This window comes from Gaeumannomyces tritici, assembly GCF_000145635.1.
Source record: "Gaeumannomyces tritici R3-111a-1 unplaced genomic scaffold supercont2.2, whole genome shotgun sequence".
Lineage (NCBI taxonomy): Eukaryota > Fungi > Ascomycota > Sordariomycetes > Magnaporthales > Magnaporthaceae > Gaeumannomyces > Gaeumannomyces tritici.
In genome coordinates, this window is record NW_008804546.1 from 5887944 (window position 1) to 5905176 (window position 17233).

The window sequence follows — 17233 nt, forward strand, 5'->3', positions numbered from 1 at the left end:
CTTGCGCGGGGGCGGGGCCATCGCTCCCCACCATCACCACCCCACGGAAGGAACAACGAGTTAGGCGTTTCCAATGGCTCAATTGGCACTCGGCAGAATTGTGCCGAGGCTCTTCGGCGCTCCTCCTTGCGACATCGGGGCCTGTCCGAGGCCTGAACGGTCTCGCCGCCCATCAATCGCTCTCTTAATGGAAGGAGAATCACCCTGTCGACGAGCCATCTCGTATCTGTCAAACTCGCCCGACGAAGTCAGTCGAATATTCCTTTCTTGTCAGCTATCTACCGCGGCGCCAGCAGGAACGTACATCTCCGCAAACGCACGAAATGAATGACAATGCTCTCCGATAACTACATCAAACAGCTCCAGCTGGCCAAGATCCAGCTGGCCATAGCAGATCTGGGGGCGGCCAATGTCCTGTTCGTCCTGTTGGGCCTCGCGGTCGCTGTCGTGGCCGTCGACTATGCGTGGATGCTTTGGCTCCGATCCAAGATGCCTCCTGGGCCTTGGCCTTGGCCTATCATTGGAAATACGTACTCCCTGCCCGAGGAAAAGCCCTGGGTATACTTTGAGGAGCTGTCCCAGAAGCACAAGACGCCCCTGATAACATTCTGGATCGGACGGTAAGCAGCTTTATGCGGTTCACAAAATCTTCAAAACGATTCCTAATAGCTGACGGACACAGTAATCCAACCATCTGGATCTGCGATGCTTGGGCGGCGCACGATCTTTTGGAGAAGAAAGCCCAGCTGTACTCATCACGGCCACGGATGGTCGTGTTTGGGGAGCTGGGAACGGGCCAGGCAAGTCTATCGCCTTTCTCCGAAGGTTTGACATGCTGACATGGCCAAGTCCAACCTGGTAACGATGAGGACTCGAAACCAACAAGAGCGCGACCATTGGAGGATACATCGCAAGATCATGCACTTGGGCGTTGGCATCCAGGCCGTGCGCCGATACCGAGATGTCCAGAATTTCGAGAGCCAGATCGTAGCGAGCGACATGCTGCGAGACCCGGCCAATTTTGTCAAGCATCTTGAGCGCTACGCCACGAGCGTGGTGTCGATTCTTGCCTTTGGGCGCCGCGTCGCCTCCTTCGACGACCCCATCATCACCGAAGTCATTGCCGTCATGCAACTTGCGGCGGAGCTCAATGTGCCAGGGAAAACGTTTCCGATGTTGATGGAGACGTTCCCCATCCTGGCCAAGTTCCCCCGCTCGATGCCGTGGATGCGAGGCCTGGGCTCGCGTGGGCAGAAGGGAGGACACTACTTCTTTTACTCCTTGGCGATGGAGGCATTGGAGCAGCAGGCGGAGAAGACCGAAGAGCAGCTTGCCGCAATCCCCAAGCCGTACGTCAAGACACTATTTGACGAGAACGAAAAGTACAACCTTCCCGTGGACGAGCTTAGCGCCTTGACCGGAAACCTTTTCGGCGCTGGCTCCGACACGAGCGCCAGCACTCTGGTCACATTTGCGCTCGCCTGCACCGCCTTCCCCGAGCCGATGCAGCGCGCCCAGGCCGAGCTCGACGCCGTCGTGGGCGCTCGCCGCTCGCCCAACTGGGATGACCAGGCGTCTCTGCCGTACGTCAACGCGTTCGTGAAGGAGGTGCTGCGATGGCGCTCCGTAGCGATAATTGGTGGCCAGCCGCATTCACCCACGGCCGATGACTACTACGAGTTTGCCGGAAAGCGGTACCTGATCCCGGCCAATTCATGGGTCCAGGGGAATGTCTGGGCCATCCACCGGAACCCCCGGGAGTTCCCCGAGCCGGACCGCTTCGAGCCAGAGCGCTTCATCAAAGGCTCTGAATGGAAAAGAGACTTCCCCGGCGACAAGGGGTACCACACCTTCGGCTGGGGACGCCGCGTCTGCTCGGGCCAGGCGCTGGCCGAGCAGGGGGTTTGGATCACGATCGTGAGACTGCTATGGGCGTTTGACATCCGCAAGAAGCAAGACACGTCTGGCAAGGAGATTCCAGTCGACATCTTTGCCTTTACTAATGGCCTGAATATGAGACCGCAACCTTTTGAGTGCGAAATTACGCCGCGCTCGCAAGAGATCCGGGCGACGATAGAGAGGGAGGGCGAGGAGGCGCTGATGGAGCTGAGTCCGCTTGAGGGGGAGAGCAAGTACAGGATGTCCACCTTTTACCAGCAAAAGAAGGCTGAGAGTAAAAGCCAGGTGTAGGGGGAGTGTTATGGCGGGAGATAGTTGCGATCTGATGTATCGTAACGTAATTGGTCATTGATATTTGGTGTCCGCTCATGCATCTCCTGCTTGCATATTGTTGCCGATAGGGGCCTGATTCTTGAGCACGCTGGTTACAACTCAATAATACGCACACATCGTCCACAATATCTTGGTAGAGGCAGACAGAAAAGTGGCAAATAAACGAGCATAACACCATGCGGGTATGGAGCTATTAAATCATTATATAACAGCTTCTGCATTGGCACGCTTTGCTGGCCCCGGTCGAGGGTACTCGTAATGGGGTGACTTTCGCGAGAACTGAGAAGTTTAGGCCTGGATACCTAACATCTTCGTGCTCATCTCCCACAATCTCCTCCCCGCCTCCTTGTCCTTGGCATGCGGCGCCGCCAGCTCGTCAGCTATCTGGCAGTCGGCCAGGTAGCCCAACACCTCGCCGCCGACATCCAGCCCCGCGAGGGCCGGGTCGAACGCGGCGACGAGCGTCGTGGACGCGCCCGCATCCAGGCTCTTCCACAGGTGCTTAGGCGCAGTGTTGCGCATGTCCTCCCTGGCCTTTTCGTCCAGCGACCGGCTGAGCTCCGTCTCGATGGAGCCCGGGTGGACCGACAGCGCGAGGATCCCGACGTCCTTGAAGAGCCGCCGGCTCAGCTCCGACGCGTGCAGCACGTTGGCGCACTTGCTCTGGCCGTAGCCCACGAAGCCGGGGTACGCGCCCTCCGGGTCGGTGATGCGGGTCAGGAACGGCGCGGCCGTCGCGGGGGGCCGCTCCGCCTCCGGGACGGACTCGTCGGCCGCCGGCTTCTGGAGCGCGAGGTCCGAGAAGCGGATCGGCGACAGCCGGTGGCCGTGGCTGCTGACGTTGACGACACGGACCGAGCCTTTGGGGGTGCCCTCGGCGGTAGCTGCGTTTTTCAGCAAGGGTAGGAGCAGAGAAGTGAGCAGGAACGGGCCGAGATGGTTCACGAAGAACTGTCTGTCGACCAGCGTTCCGTCCAGGGCGGGCTTGGCATTCCGGGAGACGTCGTTGACGCCGGCGTTGTTGATCAGGACGTGGAGCTTGCCGCCGACGCGGGCCTCGATCTGGGAGGACGCGTCCCGGACCGAGTCAAGGGAGCCCAGGTCTAGCAGGACGTGCGAGACGTTCACCGAGGGGTACTTCTGGTTGATGTCGGCGAGGACTTCCTCGAGCTTCTCCCGGGTCCGGGATGCCAGGATCAGGTGTCCGGGGCCATGTGCCGCGATGGCCAGTGCGGTTGTGGCGCCGATGCCCGCTGGCGACACGCCGGTGACGACGACATTCTTGCCCCTGATGGCAGCGTCAAAGGCCTGTCCAACCTCTGTGCCCGTGGTGTGCCGGCCCCAGTTTGGGTGTGAGGCCATTTTCGCTCGTGAGATTCGCTTGTCTAGTGTCACATGTCCCGGAGACTCTTCCAGCCTCGACAGGGCGGACGTCGTTAGATAGGTACCCTCATGAGGGGCGGGATTCGGTGTCAAGCCAAGAGATGCTCCATTGATGCGGTCTGGAATCAGCTCTCCAGCAACATCTCTGGCATCGCTAGGATGAACCAGCTACGGCGATGCTTCGGAAAAGCGGCAGAAGATGGTGAGTCGGAAACATGCAGCCGAGGCTCCCTCCATGCGGGGTTCCAGACACACCCCTGCACCCGTCATCCCCTCCTCCGCTCGCTTCCCCAACTTTTCGGTCGAGACAAGGCGACCCCGGACCTATCCCCCACCCTGAGCGGCAGATGCAGGATGATGGAGAATGCGGGGATGCGGATCCTGCCTCGGGCTTTCGTTTTACCCTTGTCAGATGGGGCGCAGAGATATTGACTGGAAAGGGGCACGCCAGATTAAAGACCTCATCCAGCCGAGCGAGTGACCGTCACCGACCACCTGGGCATCAACAAACAGCTCCCACGCGACGAAGCACCATGGATGTCAAGCCCAAGACCGGGATCAAAGTCATCGTCGTCGGCGCCGGCTTCGGCGGCCTGGCGGCGGCGATCGAGTGCCACCGCAACGGGCACGACGTCGAGATCTACGAGAGCTTCCCCGCGCTCAAGAGCCTGGGCGACATCATCTCGTTCGGCCAGAACGGCGGCCGCATCTTCCACCGCTGGGGGCTGACGCGCCGGGGCGAGGTCGCGGACCGGATGCGGGCGCTGAGCATCGACCTGCAGCGCTACGGGTTCAACATCCGCAAGTTCGACACGGGCGAGGTCGTGCACCACCAGCCGACCCCGCCCCGCGTGCCCGACGCGCCCGTGCTGAATGGGCATCGGGGGGAGCTCCACGAGGTCGTGTTTGAGCACGCAAAGGAGCTCGGCATCCCTATACACCTCGGCGAGCCCATCGAGCAGTACTTTGAGGATGAGGAGAAGGCGGGGATCATTCTCAAGAGCGGTAACAAGGTATGATGGCCATGTCTCCTCTTGTATTGCCCACTGCTGACGAAGTCAGGTTGTTGGGGATGTGGTCATCGGGGCGGACGGCGTTCGCTCAAAAGCCCGCGAGCTTGTGCTCGGCTACGTCGACAAGCCCAAGAGTAGTGGATATGCAGTTTGGAGAGCATGGCAAGTACCTTGACACTTCATACGTACCGTGTTTAGCCTGTTAATCTAGGTTCAAATGCAGGTTCGGCAACGAAGACATGATGAAAGACCCTAGGACAAAGCAGTTTTGCGAGAACGGCGATTCTTTTGTAAGGCCATCATCCGCGGGCTTAGAGTCCTGCCTGCAGCCTCGTAGTGAAGACGACAACTGCTAATCAGCTTAAATGGAGCAGAATGGCTGGATCGGACAAGACATCCACCTCCTCTTCTCGACCATCAAGAACGGCACCGACTGCTGCTGGGTGCTGACACACAAGGACGACCACGACATCGACGAGAGCTGGTCTTTTCCGGGGAAGCTAGACGAGGTCAAAGATTTGCTGCGCGAGTGGGACCCAATATGTACCGCCATCATCGAGAAGACGCCGGCGGACCGCCTCACCGACTGGAAGCTGGTTTACCGCGACCCCCTGCCGCGCTGGGTCTCGAACCACGGCCGCATCTGCCTGCTGGGCGATTCTGCACATCCGTTCCTCCCGACATCCGCACAGTAAGACCAGAGCATCCTCAACGAACCCCCCACACCTCCCTCGAAGCAGCACTAACGGCCACGACAGAGGCGCGACGCAAGCGTGCGAGGACGCGGTCAACATCGGCATCTGCCTGAGGCGGGCCGGCAAGGCCAGCGTGCCGGCGGCGCTGTGGACGCACCAGGACATACGGTACGAGCGCGTCGGGGCCGTGCAGAAGACGGGCGAGACGACGCGGGACCGGTGGCACAAGACGGATTGGGAGAAAGTCAAGAAGGATCCACAGAGCGTGTCGTTCCCCAGAGAGGACTGGATCCACAAGCACGATGCCGAGGCCCACGCCGAGGCCGTCTTCGACGAGGTCTTCCGGCGGCGCCTGGCCGGGGGCTCCGATGAAGCGGCGGCGGAGGATGGAGGATCGCTGATCAAGGACCAGCAGGCTGCAGCGCCGGTTTCTGTGGCGACTTAGACTGGTATGGCGATGTTGGCTGCTGTGGAGACTTGGATTGATGTGGTAACTGTCAGGGGTATCACATTATGAATGTACAGGCCCCTGGCCAAACTAAGCGAATGGGAGATTTTTGCATTCTCTGCTATCAACAGTACTTACTCATGTAGTTCCGTTTCCCCTTGTCGACCTCTTCGTTCGCACTTGCCCTCATCCCGATCAGTCAATCTTGATGACGACAGTCTTGACCTCGCAATAGGCATCAATACTCTGATGAACACCCTCTCTTCCCTGCCCGCTCGCCTTGTAGCCGCCAAACGGCATGTCGGTCGGCATGGACATGGGGGACGTGCAGTTGATCGAGACCATGCCGCTCTCGATGGCCTTGGCCACGCGCAGGGCGCGCGAAATGTCGCGCGTGTACACGGCGGCCCACAGGCCATACTCGGTGTCGTTTGCGTTCCTGAGCGCCTCGCGCTCGTCCTCGAACGTGTTGATGACGATGACGGGGCCGAAGATCTCGTTCTTGACGACCTTGGAGTCCTCGGGCTGAGACACAAAGATGGTTGGCTCCACGAAGAAGCCGCCGTCCTTGTCCAGCGAACCGTTTCCACCCAGGGCCAGCGAGCCCGAGGCCTTGCCGGACTCGATGTAGGACATGACCGCGTCGTACTGGACGCGGTCCACCTGCGGGCCGTGCGTGGTGCTGGGGTCCGTGGGGTCGCCCGGCTTGGCGGCGGCCAGGGCCTGCTTCACGAGCTCGACGAACTCGCCGGCGGCCGACTTCTCGACGTACGCGCGCGAGTTGGCGATGCATATCTGGCCGCTGTTGAACTGGATAGACAAGGCAATATCTGCCGCGGCCTTCTGCAGGTCGGCGTCCGCAAACACGATCGCTGGAGACTTTCCGCCGAGCTCCAGCAGAACGTTTTTCAAGTTTGAAGAGGCTGCCGCCTGCTGGATGCGTCGCCCCACGTTCGTGGATCCAGTAAAAGATATGGCCCTTACGTCCATGTGCGCGGCAAGAAGCGCGCCCGACGGCTGGCCATGGCCGGAGATGACATTGACCACGCCAGCGGGAAACCCGGCGTCCACAATGAGCTCACAGACCTTCGCCACGGCCAGCGGTGCCTTCTCGCTGCTTTTCACGACGATGGTGTTTCCCGTGATAAGAGCCGGTGCTACCTTGCTGACGAACAGCGGCAGGGGCGCGTTCCCTAGTTTGGGTACCCAAACATGTCAGAATCTAAAGGGGTTGGTTTGTTGGAAGGTGGGAGGATGCGCGCGAACATACATGGGAGAATTGCGGCTACGACGCCGAACGGCTGACGAAGAGTCATGGAGACATAGCCCGGGGTGTTGATGGAGGATTGTCCCTGGTATCGGTCCGTGTTAGTGCGGGAACTGAGCAGGCCACGCCCACCACAAAAAAGATGGCACCTGGGATCATAAGACTGCCATCTTTTCTCGTGGTGGGCGCGCAGGCCTTCGGGCATTGAACTAAACCAACCTGGATCATGGGCCAAGCCTCGGCGAAGCGCTCGAGTGTGACGGCAGCATGCTCGGCGTCTAGATGCGTCAATTAATTTCCTTCAAACTCAAAAAAGAGCGCAGTGAAAGCCAAATACCAAAATAATGCGAGACAGGCCGTCCCATAGATATGGCATCGAGCCGTGCCAGCTCGCTGATATTCTCTCTAATGAGGCTGGCGAGCTTCTTCAGGTAGCCTCCGCGGACGGCGGCGCCTGTCTCGGACCACTCGGGGAATGCGCTTTTGGCCGCGGCGACGGCCCTGTTGGTGTCATCCTCGGTTGCCTCGGGCACTGAAGATGGCTGGTCAGTATCACTTGCCAACCGAGAGTTTACTGCTCGGGTGCAGGTCTGCCGGGCGGGGCGGAAAAGGGTAATTGGTTGTGTGGCAGCTCGGCACCTACCGACAGCGACCTTGGTCTTGACATCTGCAGGATTGAAGATGTCAAATGTCTGCTTGTCGGACGACGAATCGAGAAGCTGGAGGAACCATGGACGTCAGTATCAGCCACTGACAGATCCTGCCCCTTATGCAACCTCACCGCAGAAGCAGGAGAATAAACAACACACCTCGCCCCCAATCAGCATGCGCGGGCGCACGATGTTGTCGCTCTGTGCACCCATGACTGACGAAACTGACTCGCTGACGAACAGGGTGTGGGGTTGTGGCTAGAATCGAGTGGCTGCAAATATTGACTGCGATGTGATATTGGCTCTGCGCATAGGGCTTGATAGGGTACTCTAAGGAAGGACAAAAGCCCTGGAATTATACATGCTGGGTCTGCCTTTATATCCCTTCGAGTGCCGTTAAACCCAAGGTCGCCCGGATAGGAAGGTAATCGGTAAAGGCACCTCGGATTTGCAGGCGCGCGCCGGTTGCTGCAGTCTTTCGGGGATAGGAGGAAGCACGGGGCTTGGCGCAGGCTCGGCCGGGCCTTTGCGCTTGGCACCGACGCCACTTGTATCACGCCGTATGGCTGACATTACCCCTGTAAGTCGGCCTCGGCCGATCCGGCCATGCGTCGAAATCCGGCCTCGGCCAGCAGCAGGCTGCTTTGTCAGGTCCTGAGGTCACAGCGGGAGGTGGCTGCGCCCCACTTGCGCTAAAAAGGGGGACATGTGGGGCAGTCAGAGTCAGGGTGCGCAGTTCTCGTCGCAGCGCCGGCAATTGATGGCTCTGCTAAGGCCACGACTTGGAATGTGACGAGGCCAAGAGGATCGACCCCAAATATTCGGCGTGACCCGATCAACTCTGCGTCGGAGTCTAAGGCTACCCCCATGGTCTGACGTGAACTAGCCGCAGTGGTCTGGAGCTGAGCATAGCGTCGCAACAAGGAACCGCCTGCAGCACAGCATCGACTGCGCGTCGCACGCTGGAGCGAGTGCAGCCGTCAGCCCACTTCTGCAGCTGCCGTCCTCCAGCGCCTGCACACCGTCCCCGATACCCACTGCTCGCCGGCCGTCGCGAGGCGGACGACTCCCGGCCATGATGTCGTCGATACAGAAGGCGGCTAACAAGAGGGCGCCCATGTCCTGCGACAGGTGCAAAAGCCGCAAAACCAAGTGTGTGGATCCAGGTATGGCCGCCTCACCCCCTTCTCCGAAGTTCCCGTTACTGACATCGCGCGCCTGCTTAGTACCTGGACCATGTCGGTACTGCCAGAGCCTCGGAGTCAGCTGTCGCGTTGACCCGAGTCGAAGGCGGCAGAGGCCTTACTATCATGTCTCGGTACGGTCTGTTGTGTCACCCTGCTTAAGCACTGGGCTAACGCTGTCACAGGAAGAGGAGTTCCGGCTCCAGCGGAGGGCACTTGAGCATTTCCTGCCCAATACCGAAATTTCTCTGTCCAGTCTCAGGGACCTAATGAACTCCTTGGCAAATCGCTCTCCAGGCATCAACGTGGAGGCAGCAGATGACCCTGGGCGGGCCAGGTCACTCCAGCATGCAAGCACCGACTCGCCAGGTTCCACCGAGCTCGAGGAGACGATTGAGGAAATAGACGACCTGCATGACGAAATGGGTTGGTTGACTGGTATGTAGACTGCCCCGCACCGTCAAAGTCGCGATTGCTCACTTCCTACTTCGTAGTCGACTCCAAGGGCACCTATCGCCATGTTGGCATGGAAGGGGGCTTCGGCTTCAACTCGGCAGTGCGGTCCTTGAAACACAGGCGCCTGTCGGACACCACTAGCAGGAGTGGCAGCGATCTCGTCACCCCGTTGACAGCCGCGCCGCCCTGTCCGCCCGACGCTCCCGACTCGTCACCATCTGCGGCCATGGGTGGACACCAACCTCCACGGCAGGTCTTTCTCCCGCGCCGGGACCTCTGCGAGAGGTGCGTCGGCCGCTTCTTCCGCGACGTCCACTCCATCTACTGGCTCTTCTCCGCCGAGGCCTTCTACGGCTCGCTGGACCGCATCTACGCCGGCGATTCGACGTGCGCGTCCGCCTCCATGCTCTGCTCGCTCTACTCCATCCTTGCGCTCACGTGCGAGAGTGAGGCACGGAGTGACGGCATCTCTGATAACATGGCAAACAAGTATCTTTCCCTGGCCAAGGCCCTCGCCCCTGTCCTCATGGATGAGGCCGATATAGACGCCATTCGAGCGTTGTGCCTGCTGGGCATCGCGCTCCAGAGTTCCATGTGCTCCAATACGGCTTACGTCTATGTGTAGGTTGACCGCACTCCGCTAATTACTCCTTCAAGCTAACCGTGCGTAGAGGAGCCGCCGCGAGGATCGCCTTTACTCTAGGTCTCAACGTCTCCAAGAGCCTTAACCTCCGGAGCAGCTTCCAGGGGCAAATCGATCTGCGCATCTATTGCTCGCTGTACTTGCTAGATTTGGATGTGGCGCTGTGCTACGGAAACCCGCCCTCCCTTTCTGACGAGGATGGTGCCGAGACTTTGGAACTAGTTTCTGAACAGGTGAGTCGCTCGGAAAACATTACAAAGGAGACAGCCACATCTGACGCAAACAGATCCTGAGCCCTGGCACCAACATGCCGTTGGACTTTCTTTCACTCTCATGCAAGCTGGCGCAGCTCAAGAGACACACCAGCAAGCTGCTCTACATGAGATCGGGAGGTGGAGTAGGCGGGGCGTTCAAAGGCGATGGCCAGGGGAGCACGGGCGCGGGCAGACCCGGGGCCCGCCCGGCGGTGCCCATCTCGTCCGTCTCGGCGGCGCTCACGTCGCTTTCAGCTTGGTACGAGTCGATCCCGCCCCACCTCCGGGATGTGGCCCAGGCCGCACCTTACCATAAGCGCAGCGTGGCTGTTCTACACCTAAGATATTGGTCCTCGGTAATCCTAGCAACACGGCCGTTCTTGCTATATAACGTCCTACATCCAGAACAGGCCCGGAAGGCCGAGAGTAGCGCACCCGAAGCTTCCAGCAGTGCCGGCAACAGCACGACCACCGAGTCCAAACGCAAGTTCTTTGAAGACTTTGCTTCTACCTGCCTCGACGCCGCGTCGAAGAGCCTGGCACTGCTAAGCTACATGCGGGATGCGGGCATCCTGAGCTCGCTGGTCACTTTTGATACGGGGTGTCTGCTCGAGGACCTCCAGGTCTTCCTCCTGGCGCTGGCCAAGAGCAAAGGGTCCAAGCTTTCGTTGGAAAAAGATGCGGTCGACGCAGAGGAAGACCTCAGGCAACGCCAGCAGCAGCAAACACAAGCTGCAGACTCAGTGCGTGAGCTCCTGCACATCTTGCAGGGCATGGAGCAGATCTTCTGGACGCGGCACGCGCTCATCGAAGTCATGGCCCAGCTCGACGAGCACGGGCTGCTCAATGGCGAGAGGTTCTCGCCTGGCGGCGATACACCGGGGCTTTTCTGTCTGGACATACCGACTCACCACGACATTGTGGGCGAGATGATGGAGTCATACTTGCACGACGTGCAGGACAGCTTCTTTGGGCTCGACCCTCAGCAGCCTCTCGACGGCGCAATGGAGACGCAACTTACATTTGGACACTGAGGTGGGAGGAGTTTGTACTACTTCATGGGACATGAATTCAATTGACCGCCGACTTCGGTGACTTGCCAGGTGTCGGCTCATGTGACCCTTTCCCCGCTTCCATTTTCCGCATTTCCGTGCTGTCCGGCATCGGCAACGGTCCGCACTGACTCTCCGACGACGGCCAGGGCGACCTCCCCAGGTCCGCCTCTCAAAACGGCTAGGCTGCGCGCGCCCCTGGGCAGCCGATGCCATCGAGGGGACCGGTTCATCGGCGGTGGATCTCGCGATGGACAAGCCCGAAATGGGGCTCGAGACCCATGCGAAGCGGGCCCTGGCGCGGGGAAGCCGGCCAGGATGCGTGGTGCTTGCCGCGATAGGACACGGACCGGCTATCAGCCGTATCTTGATGCCTACCGCTCCCCGCACTGAATAGCAAGGCCGGGGTGGATGAGAGCCCGGTGATAAAGACGGCGCTCACCGTGGGCCTTGCAACTCTTCTCTTCCACCTCCTCTTCACCCCAACCGCCACCATGAAGCTCTCGTCGCTGTCAGGCGTCGCCCTGGCCCAGCTGGCATTTGCCGGCCCCACCGCCCCCCGCGCCGTGCCCCTAGTTACGCTCGATGGCTACGGCACGTTTTCGGGAATCTCGGTCGATACGACCTTTACCGGCGTCGCCATGCCGTCCGCCGTCGACGCCTGGCTGGGCATGGACTACGCGACGCAGCCCGTCGGCGAGTGCCGCTTCGAGCCCGTCGACTGGCCCGCGCCGTTCGAGGGCGTGGTGGCCGCCGACAAGATGCCGCCGGGCTGTCCGCAGGCAGTCACTGCAGCCCTACCCGCAGGGCTGCAGTCGGAGGCGTGCTTGCGGTTTGGCGTCTGGCGCACCCCTGGCGTCCCGTTGTCCGAGAAGCTACCCGTCATGGTTTTCATTCCTGGAGGTAGGGAAGCAGAGACGCTATGCGTCTAGAATGGAGAGCAGGGGCTGCCGTGTCCGCCGGTTTCCTAGATGAGCAGATCTAACCAACGCGTCCCAGGGGCCTTTAATCGCGGCAACATGAGGAACTTTGACGGCGCATCCTTCGTTGCAAACTCGCCCAAGCCCATCGTGTTCGTCTCGTTCCACCACCGGGTTGGGGCTCTTGGGTTTCCCAACATCGACATTTTTGAGCGCGCCGGCCTGCTGAACCTAGGTCAGATACCTCTGCCCACGACCTCGTCAATTTCTTGAAGAAGCACCTCATTAATACTGGTTTGGGGGTATAGGTATTCGTGACACCCGGCATTTCTTGGAGTTCGTCCAGGTAAGAGCCTATTTGATGATTCTGGCCGGATGCAGGAACCTAACCGACCTTTTATAACGTCAGAAACACATCGGCTCGTTCGGGGGCGACGAGGCAAAGGTTACTCTCGGTGGCTTAAGCGCCGGTGCACATGGCGTTGGGATTCAGCACGTCTATGGTCACGGCAAGCCCCTCTTCTCACAGGTATGGAGGTCTTCTTATTTCGTCGAATTCCAAGACCACGGTGGAGTCTCCAAAACGTGCTGACACGCACCTTAGGTTTACTACATGTCTGGCAGCAGCACCTCTCGCGGGTTCCCTGGCGTGGACTATCCTCTCTACAAGCGGCAGGCCAAGGACTTTCTCGACCGGATCGGCTGCGCAGACATTGCCGCCACAGGAGATGATGCAGCCACGATTTCGTGCCTCAAGGCAGCGCCCATGGAGGATATGAGGGCGGCCTCCGTTGGCGTCTTCCAGGCTAGCGAGAAAAACATCACTTGGGCATGGCAGCCTACCCATGGAGGCGCTCTTTTCGAGACAACTGGCACAGACGCCCTGACCAACGGCAGCTTCTTCCATGTCCCGGTCCTGACGTCGAATACCCATGACGAGGCGAGGCTCTATATTCCGGGGACGCTGGAGACAAACAAGCAGTTTGTTGAGTTTATGAATAACATCTGCCCAGGCCTGAACGGCGAGGACCTAGCGGACCTGGAGCGTCTCTACCCGGATCCGCTCACCAACGCCGACTCCCCCTACGTCAACAGTCCTAACAGCACCCAGTACAGCCGTCTCAGTGGGGCTTGGACAGATTACTCCTACCACGTGAGATCCTCTTCTTTCGCCGCATTTTGGAGCGCGACATAAACTGACCACGCCCCAACTCTAGTGCCCTAGCCAGTCAAACGCCTACTATTCCGCCATCGCCGGACAGCCCGTCTGGAAGTCTCTCTGGAACACCCCCAACAAGAACCCGGCGTGGCAGGGCGTCCCGCACTCGACCGACGCCTCGTACACGTGGGCCGAGCCGACGGTGCAGTACCCGGAGATGGCGCGCGCCCAGCATGGCTACATCGCGAGCTTCGTCCTGGCGGGCGACCCCAACACGTATCGCTACCCCGGCACGCCCGAGTGGCCCAGGTACGAGCCCGCGGGCTACGGGCTGGACGCTGAGCCGGCGAGCCAGCTCGAGTTCCTGCCGGGCGGCCCGAGGCTCGCGAAGGACGATATGCGGAGGGAGGCGTGCCTTTTCTGGCGGGATCCGGTGCGGGCGAAGAGGCTTAACAAATAGACGAATGGCGGCTCTCGAGACCGATGGGGAGAGTCCGGGAGGGATTTGTACATACCTATCTGTCATGTACATCCATTATGATGTGCGGTTACAACACTTCCAGACGTCGCGACTCCCCGTCTCAAGTGAAAGCCCTACCGCCGCCGAGGCGGACATGCTCGATTGGATCTTCTAATGCGGCGTGCGATCCAGTCGAGACAAAAGTTGGTGTGTTGGCGTCCGAGCTGGCACGCCCACCACAAAAAAATGGCAGTTTTACAAATCTTGGGGATTAGAATAGTTAATGCTATGGGCTTTCCTAGTCTTATTTTTCTTATTTTTCTTCCTGTCCTTATTCCTATCGTTATTCCTGTCGTTATTTCCGTCGTTATTTATGTTTCTGCTTTTATTCCTGTTTCTCCTTTTGCAGTCCTCGTCGCCTTTCAAAAGAGCTGGGACTGTCATCCTTCTTGTGGTGGGCGTGGCTGGATGGCTCCTTCCACCTTTAGTGCAGGTTGAGGGAGGCTGTGGGGCGTGCCCAGCTGGGATCCAGCGCAGTCGACGCCCAAATCCACGGCCGATGGGGGCAAATTCAGCGGCGCATTCGAGCTGGCAGAACCTTACACATCCCATGCTGCACTTCAACTTCAACTTCAACTTGGAGATCGATATCACCGTCATCTGAACAGGCAGAGGACCCAGTACGTGCGTAGCAGAGGGGTAGGTTCCCCACTAGGCTTGATTGCGCAAACGACGAACACTGGAGCATGTGGCCGCTGTATCAACGGGTGGTCCAGATGCTGAACCTCAACCCGGAGTTAACATGTTTTTTGTCTTGTTTTTTTTCTTCAAGCACATCGACCCGAGCACCGCGCTCACAGCCAAGAACCAGCACGGCGACCATCGGACAGCCCGTGTCCCTGCGACATCAGCCGCGTGCCTCGAATGCGTTTGTTCAACCCCAGGAGATGACATCCTTCTGAGGCGTGCTGATGAACCCCGGCATGGCAGTCACGGTTCTTCAAGATTTGAGGCGACAGGCAGCTGTACTTGCCCTCGCTGGCAGTGACACCAGCCAGCCTTTGGGTTGATACTCCCTGGCATGAGAGGGGTTGTCACTACATTCCAACCTCCGTTGTATTCGGACGTGTCGCCCCATTCACCGCTTCGGGAGGTGACCGACACCGACCCTAGCCCATAAAAGGCCCTCCGCAAAATTATTCGCTTCCAGATTCCAGTCACGGTAGGCAAAGCTCAAGGGCCATCCATTCATGAATCTCAGCTGACACCCAACCGACCTTTAAGTCATGGATATCACCAAGGAGTGGGCCTCTCTCGAGCAAGGGCAGCGAGATATGCTGAAAGCCTTCTACATCTTCTGTTCTATCATGACATTCGGCACGCTCTTCGGGTGCTGGTTGCATATCACCTACTCGCTTCAACCGGAGCCGGATAGTATGACGCCAAGTGTTCCGCTTCGCCGCCTCCCCGAACGATAGACCCAAGATCTACTGGTCACGGGCGTCGGGGAGGAATGGCGGGACTCGTCATAAAAAGACCCTGCTGAGATCTGTGGGTCAAGGGAGCAAACAAGGCAAAAGAGACATTCGCGATGGCTCAGGGTTTCTAGAGGCACTAGAACCATGGGGCGACACAAGTCAGCGTCGAAAGCTCTTCGCTGGAGGGACAGGGAGACGATGAAGGAGGCACGTCGGCAGAGGGAATTGAAGTGGAAATACATTCACACAACGTGATCAGATGACCAGGCCGTGAGGCTCATGCAGAAGCAACAAGGGAAAACTCAATGAAATCAAGAAAGCAACTGGGATCATTGCCTTCCAGCCTATTTACCACCACTCGCCTGCAAAAAAACGAACGACCCCCTGCCCCCATCGACTGGCTGTGGGAGTAGGAAAAATGGAGTATAAAAGCAGTCCTCCTCTGGTTTCCTGCATCTCTTTGCGTCAAGTCACATCATCGCCAGCGTGTGCTTCATCATGTCGCACGAAGCAGCCTCGCCACCTTTCCGGCTGCTAAGCTTGGCTCCTGAGCTGCAGCTACATATTCTCAGCTGGTTGGAGTACGACGCCCCCAGCATACTTAGCGTCCGGCTCGTCAACCGCCAGATCTCGACCATCTCCGAGGGGTTCTTTGCAAAGACCTTTTTGTGGAGTTTAACGGTGAACCCATTCACGGACGATCTCTACCGGCTACACCGCGTGGCAGACCACGAGCACTTCCGTCACCACGTCGGAGCACTAGAGATCCAGCCATTCCGTCACCCGGACGACCCCTTGCCAAAGCGACTTAGGAAGAAGGTGATCCCAGGGTGGGCCAAGGTTGCGAACGGGTTCGAGGTCGATCACACCTCGCCGACTGCGCAGGACTTCCTGCACTGCCTCTCTCGGCTTCCCAACTGCGTCTCGTTCAGCATCCGGGACATCGACGAATGGGGTCGTGTGGTCGAGGACGACGAGATCCCTCGGCTTGCTCCGCCGACGGACTGCCTGGCCCTCCTCATCCGCGCCGCCGCGGCCCCGGCCCAGCCCGTCCGCATACGGTCGCTGCGGGTCATCATGAGCGGCATCCCAGAGGACGGGTGCGTGCGGCCGCAGCACCTCCCGATCGAGCTCGTCAGGTCGGGCGCGTTCAGGCAGAACCTGGCGACCAACCTGCGAACCCTACACCTGTCCCCGTTTTTCCGGCATCCGCTCAGCTCGTGGGAAGATGGCAGCCACAGCGAGGACTCGTACTTTAAGGCCTTCATGCTCATCGTTTCGGCGGCCGAGAACCTAGAGAGCCTCGTCCTTGGGGGCTTCCACGAGCGCACCGGCCGGCTCGTGCGCGAGCTCGCCAACATGAGCACATTCCCGTCCCGCCTCCGGCATTTTGTCCTTACGGGGGGCGTTTATCACGACCCTGAGGACAAGCGGGTCTCCACCAGCGATCTCATCAAGGTCCTGAAGCGCGCCGGCGCGGGTGGGGTCTACGCGACGGCCAGATGGCCCGACACGCGATTGTGTAATCCTCTCCGGCAAAAAGGGGCTCGGTGCCCTCCCACGGGTTAGTTTTATTTGCAAGCTAAGGTCCTGCCGAACTAAAAGCGTTACGAAAGTTAATTTTGGGACGAAATGGATTTGCTAATGTATTAATTGCAAGCTAATAAAAAAAGCATTTTGCAATTATTTTAATTGCAAATTTAAAAAAATATATTTTTAATTAATTAATTTATTAAAATATTTTATTTAAATAATTAACTTTTTTAAAAAAACGTTTTGTTAAATGTATTTTAAAGTAAATTTTAGGGAAATAACGTTAAATTAATAAACGGAATCGAAATTTTAAAAGCCGAAAACGATAAAAAAATACCCGCGTCGGCGCGTCCGTTTACGGGAGCTGAGGTTGGCGGGTAAGCTTCCGTTCGGCGTTTACGACCGA

The 17233-nt window shown here is 58.7% G+C and overlaps 7 protein-coding genes across 7 annotated transcripts; 5 read left to right on the plus strand and 2 right to left on the minus strand.

Moving 5' to 3' along the window:
- The first annotated feature begins 53 nt into the window (after positions 1–53).
- GGTG_04546 (hypothetical protein) lies at positions 54–2422 on the plus strand. Its single transcript, XM_009222343.1, has 3 exons — positions 54–620; positions 683–800; positions 850–2422. Exons 1-3 carry the CDS (start codon positions 328–330, stop codon positions 2188–2190), a joined length of 1752 nt encoding a protein of 583 aa, XP_009220607.1. The 5' UTR covers positions 54–327; the 3' UTR covers positions 2191–2422.
- A 98-nt stretch (positions 2423–2520) lies between these two features.
- On the minus strand, positions 2521–3745 carry GGTG_04547 (hypothetical protein; the record flags this gene model as incomplete). Its single annotated transcript, XM_009222344.1, has 1 exon — positions 2521–3745. Exon 1 carries the CDS (start codon positions 3592–3594, stop codon positions 2521–2523), a length of 1074 nt encoding a protein of 357 aa, XP_009220608.1. The 5' UTR covers positions 3595–3745.
- Positions 3746–4071: 326 nt separating this feature from the next.
- GGTG_04548 (monooxygenase) lies at positions 4072–5928 on the plus strand. Its single transcript, XM_009222345.1, has 6 exons — positions 4072–4628; positions 4678–4794; positions 4827–4839; positions 4866–4918; positions 5003–5319; positions 5387–5928. The coding sequence occupies exons 1-6, from the start codon at positions 4149–4151 to the stop codon at positions 5766–5768; spliced, it is 1362 nt and encodes a 453-aa protein (XP_009220609.1). The 5' UTR covers positions 4072–4148; the 3' UTR covers positions 5769–5928.
- Positions 5831–8077, minus strand: GGTG_04549 (hypothetical protein). The gene is made up of 6 exons (XM_009222346.1): positions 7848–8077; positions 7682–7757; positions 7376–7570; positions 7258–7316; positions 7042–7123; positions 5831–6964 (listed from the first exon to the last, which is right to left on the minus strand). Exons 1-6 carry the CDS (start codon positions 7899–7901, stop codon positions 5967–5969), a joined length of 1464 nt encoding a protein of 487 aa, XP_009220610.1. The 5' UTR covers positions 7902–8077; the 3' UTR covers positions 5831–5966.
- A 173-nt stretch (positions 8078–8250) lies between these two features.
- GGTG_04550 (hypothetical protein) lies at positions 8251–11259 on the plus strand (the record flags this gene model as incomplete). The annotated part of the gene is made up of 7 exons (XM_009222347.1): positions 8251–8268; positions 8575–8854; positions 8915–9006; positions 9058–9310; positions 9367–9949; positions 10000–10204; positions 10258–11259. The coding sequence occupies 7 exons, from the start codon at positions 8251–8253 to the stop codon at positions 11257–11259; spliced, it is 2433 nt and encodes an 810-aa protein (XP_009220611.1).
- Positions 11260–11771: 512 nt separating this feature from the next.
- GGTG_04551 (para-nitrobenzyl esterase) lies at positions 11772–13816 on the plus strand (the record flags this gene model as incomplete). The annotated part of the gene is made up of 6 exons (XM_009222348.1): positions 11772–12180; positions 12277–12432; positions 12506–12543; positions 12607–12726; positions 12802–13350; positions 13415–13816. The coding sequence occupies 6 exons, from the start codon at positions 11772–11774 to the stop codon at positions 13814–13816; spliced, it is 1674 nt and encodes a 557-aa protein (XP_009220612.1).
- A 1955-nt stretch (positions 13817–15771) lies between these two features.
- Positions 15772–16863, plus strand: GGTG_04552 (hypothetical protein; the record flags this gene model as incomplete). The annotated part of the gene is made up of 1 exon (XM_009222349.1): positions 15772–16863. The coding sequence occupies exon 1, from the start codon at positions 15793–15795 to the stop codon at positions 16861–16863; it is 1071 nt and encodes a 356-aa protein (XP_009220613.1). The 5' UTR covers positions 15772–15792.
- Between the last annotated feature and the right edge of the window lie 370 nt (positions 16864–17233).